Source organism: Nicotiana sylvestris, chromosome 3, assembly GCF_000393655.2.
Source record: "Nicotiana sylvestris chromosome 3, ASM39365v2, whole genome shotgun sequence".
NCBI lineage: Eukaryota > Viridiplantae > Streptophyta > Magnoliopsida > Solanales > Solanaceae > Nicotiana > Nicotiana sylvestris.
Window position 1 is genome coordinate 84,017,910 of NC_091059.1, and position 4,782 is coordinate 84,022,691.

At 41.7% G+C, this 4,782-nt stretch overlaps 1 protein-coding gene across 1 annotated transcript; it reads left to right on the top strand.

The window, feature by feature from the left end:
• Nucleotides 1–344: 344 nt before the first annotated feature.
• LOC138887598 (uncharacterized) lies at nt 345–689 on the top strand. The gene has a single exon (XM_070169363.1). It carries the CDS (start codon nt 345–347, stop codon nt 687–689), a length of 345 nt encoding a protein of 114 aa, XP_070025464.1.
• Nucleotides 690–4,782: the final 4,093 nt, after the last annotated feature.

Sequence of the window (4,782 nt, forward strand, 5' to 3'; positions counted from 1 at the left end):
ATCCACATAACAACAGGCAATCGGAATGGATTCAAATTCTGAAGGATATGCTTAGAGTGTGTGTGATTGACTTCAGAGGGAAGTAGGATTAATTCTTACCGTTGGCCGACTTTGCTTATAAACACAGTTATCATTCCAGCATGGAGATGGCTCCATTTGAGGCTTTATATGGTCGACAATGTCTTTCTTCCATCGGGTGATTTGAGTCCGTTGAGTCTAGGTTATATGTTACTAATTTTGTGAAGGATGCCTTGGAGAAAGTAAAGCTAATTCAGGAGCAACTTAGCACGGCACAGTCCATGTAGAAAAGTTACACTAATTAGAAGGCACGTAATTTATCATTTATGGTGGGCGAGAATGTCCTCTTGAAATTCTTGCCAATGAAGGATATCATGAGGTTCGGAAAGAAAGGAAAGCTAAGTCCAAACTTTATTGGCCCATTTGAGGTGTTGAGGCTAGTTGGGGAGGTTTCTTATGAGCTTTCTTTTCCTCCCAGCCTATCAGGAGTTCATTCGATTTTCCTTGTGTCTATTCTCCGGAAGTACCATGCTGAAAGGTCACATGTGTTAGATTTCATCATGGTTCAGCTAGATGAGAGCTTGGGTTATGAAGAGTATCTAGTTGCTATTGTGTACAGGCAGGCTCACCAGTTGAGGTCTAAGAAGATTTCTGCAGTAAAGGTCCATTAGAGAGGTTAACCAGTCGAGGAGGCGACTTGGGAGTCCAAGGAGGACATGCAGAACAGATATCAACACTTATTTAGCACTCCAGGTATGATTCTAAACCCTTTCAAGTAAGAACGTTTATTTAAGAGGTGGAGAATGTAACGACCCGACCGGTAGTTTTGATTTCTAGATATACGTTCCCTTTTACTTTTACTAAAATGACCGTAAAATCCTCATACACTGTCCAAATTTGATGATTCTTTTTTCTATAGATCCGTAATTACGATACAAATCTAATGCTTCAATCAAAACAGAAATTGGAGCTCATTTATTCAATGTGGTGCTATTTATGCTTGAAGAAATGACGTCAAAACATAGGAAAAACGAGCGCAACACAACCCAAACCTATCTGAAGCGCACCTGAGCCCCTCAGGACCGTGTCCAAACATACCAACAAGTTCCATATAATAATATGGACCTACTAGAGGCCTTAAAACACACATACCAATATCGATATGATAAATCACACCTCAAATCAAACTTAATGAACTTTCGAACTTTCAACTTCCAAAAACTCACGCCAAAACATATCAAATCAACTCGGAATGAACTCAAATTTTGCACACAAGCCCTCATACATAATACGGAGCTACCCGTGCCCCTCAACTACCGAGCGAAGTGCAAATTCTCAAAATGATCGATTGGGTCATTACAGATTGTGACCTAAAGCCTTTGCATTTGTGTAGCCTATCCGGAGGTGACACTTGCTACCGAATTCCATCGATTTGTTCACTATGTTAGCCGATGCCTTCGTGAAGGCACACGTCGGGGCCATAAAAGTTGCAACAAGGAAATTAGACATTTTTAAGTTAAGATAGAGGGGCGATGAAATGCTACGAGAGTTCATATCCCGATTTCAAATGGAGCGCATGGAGTTACCACTAATATCAGATGATTGGGCCGTGCAATATTTTACCCAAGGGTTGAATGAACGGAGTTCGATCGCATCACGACAGTTGAAGCAAAATCTGATCGAGTAACCAACTGTAACTTGGGAAGTTGTACATAATCATTACCAATCGAAGATCAGGGTCAAGGACGACCAGTTGGGAGCCCCCTTGGGTTCATTTCATCCAAATAGATTGGTAGTTAAAGCCTTAAGGGATACCGACAAGGAACCGATATCGAACAAAGAATGGTATCATCCATATGTCTTAGATCGAAAAAGCAATAGTTCGGGGCACAATCCACCTTGCAATGACCAATGAAATTATTGAGGGCAAAATCCTCGGGGACTTATGAGTAAGAATGGTTTGGATAAACATATTGATCCCACTGAAGCACCTTTGTAATCAGAGTATAATTTTAGTGTCGATGCATCGGGGATCGTATCGGCTACTAGGAGGATCAAAGACACCAGGTGGCACACACCTATACAAACCTATCCTTCTCAAAGAAATCTAAAATTGATGTGTAAATATCATGGCATGCATGGCCATAGGATCGAAAACTGCAGACAGCTGAGGGAGGAGGTAGCTCGATTGTTCAACTAGGTCCATCTTCGAGAGTTTCTCAGTGAACGAGCTAAGAATCACTTCAGAGAAAGAGATGCCAATAGAAAGAATGAGCGGGAAGAACCGCAACATGTAATCCATATGATCGTTGGCGGGGTTGATGTTCGACAAGGGCCTATATTCAAACGAACCAAGTGTCGATCAGCATAGAGAAGCGGACTCGGGGCTATGTACCCGAAGGCATCCCATCGTTTAATGACGAAGAAGCGGAGGGTATTTCTCAGCCGCACAATGACGCCCTGGTAATTTCTATTTTGTTAATTAACAATTTAAACGTGTTCTAGTGGATCCAGGTAGCTCAGCAAACATATCAGATCAAGGGTCATAGAGCAGCTCGACCCGCAGGACCAAATTGTGTCTGAGATATAATGCACTACTCGAGAGGCCGTGGATCCACAACATGAGGGTAGTACCGTTGACCCTTCATCAGATGATGAAATTCCCGATAGTGGTTGATATGAAAAAAGTTTGCAGGGAACAACACGCTGCAAAGGAAATGTTTGCAGTTGACGAGGTGACATCGATCTCACCACTTTTGACCTCAAAAAAATCAGGCAAAGATAAGCAGATGGCCAAATAGCAATCATCGTCCCCAGCCTCAACCAAATCGGAGAAACAGGTAATCGAAGAAGAAGAAGAAGAGGATTTCCTTAATCCCCGATGAACCCGGAAGACCCCTTAATCTATGCCTATTTCGGGTACAATCAAATTCAGATGAACCCGGAAGACCAGGAGAAGACCTCGTTTATCACTAAGTATGGACCATACTATTACAACATAATTCCCTTTAAGCTAAAAAATGCAGGAGCTACATACCAACGCCTAGTTAACAAAATGTTCAAGGAACAGATAGGTAAATCAATGGAAGTTTACATTGACGATATGTTGGTTAAGTCTTTGCGCACAGAGGACCATTTAACTTATTTGTAGGAAATATACGAAATCTTGAGGAAATACAACATGAATCTTAACTCAGAAAAATGTGCCTTTGGGGTCGGCTCGGGCAAGTTCCTCGACTTCATGGTATCAAATAGAGGAATCGAAATTAACCCCGACAAGATCAAGGCCATCAAGGATATCACTATCATAGATAGTGTGAAAGCCGTGCAAATGTTAACAGGACGGATACCCGCCTTGGGCCGATTCATTTCGAGGTCATCAGATCGAAGCCACAGGTTATTTTCCTTACTCAAAAAGAAAAATGATTTCACATGGACCCCGAAATACCAGCAAGCATTGGAGGAATTGAAGCAATACTTATCGAGCCCAGCTCTACTTCACATTCCGAAGGTAGATGAGAAACTGTTCTTATATTTGGAAGTTTTTGAAATAGCATTAAGTGGTGTACTAGTTTGAGAAGAGTAAGAAACATAGTTCCATGTCTATTACGTAAGTCAAACTTTAGAAGATGCTGAAATTAGATATCCACACATAGAGAAATTGGAACTTGCATTAATAAGCGTATCTAGAAATTAAAAGCCATATTTCCAGTGTCACCCCATATGTGTGTTACCCACTTATCCTCTCCGCAATGTTATACATAAGCCCAAGTTATCGGGCCGATTGGCCAAATGGGCCGTCTAACTTGGCGGGTACGATATCGAATATCAACCCCGAACGGCCATCAAGTCTCAAATCTTAGCTGACTTCGTGGCCGATTTTAAGCCAAACCTCGTACCCGAAGTAGAGAAAGAACTTCTGCTAAAATAGGGTATATCATCGGGGGTATGGACCCACTTCATAGACGGTGCCTCGAATGTGAAAGGGTTTGGGATTGGCATCGTTTTGAAGCCACCTATAGGTAACACTATTAGATAATCTATCAAAACTTCTAGGTTGACTAATAATGAGGTCGGCTATGAGGCCATGATTGCAGGTCTCGAGCTAGCTAAAAGCTTGGGGGCAGAAGTCATTGAAGCCAAGTTCGATTCTCTCTTGGTGGTGAACCAAGTAAACAAAAGCTTCGAAGTTCGAGAGGATAGGAAGAAATGATATTTCGACAAGCTACAGGTAACCTTCCACCGCTTCAAGGAGTGGGCTCTACATCGATGACAAAATAGTGAGGCTGATGCACTTGCAAACTTGGGGTCATCATTCGAGGAAGATGATATTATCCCGGGGACTATCGTCCAATTATTGAAATTTATAGTCGAGGAGGGTCATGCCGAGATAAATTCTACAAGTTTGACTTGGGATTGGAGGAATAAGTATGTTGAATATTTAAAAAATGGGAAGCTCCCATGAGACCATAAAGAATAAAGAGCTTTACAAACCAAGACTGCTCAGTTTACATTGGATAAATATGAAACATTATACAAAAGGACGTTCAATGGGCCACTGGCGGTATGTTTAGGGTCGGGAGACACCGATTATGTTTTACGAGAGATCCACGAAGGCACTTATGGAAACCACTTCGATGCCAAGTCTTTGATTCGCAAAATTGTTAGAGCAGGATATTATTGGGATAGCATGGAAAAAGACACTAAGGAGCTCGTTAATAAATGTGATAAATGTCAAAGATTTGCACTGATGATTCATCAGTG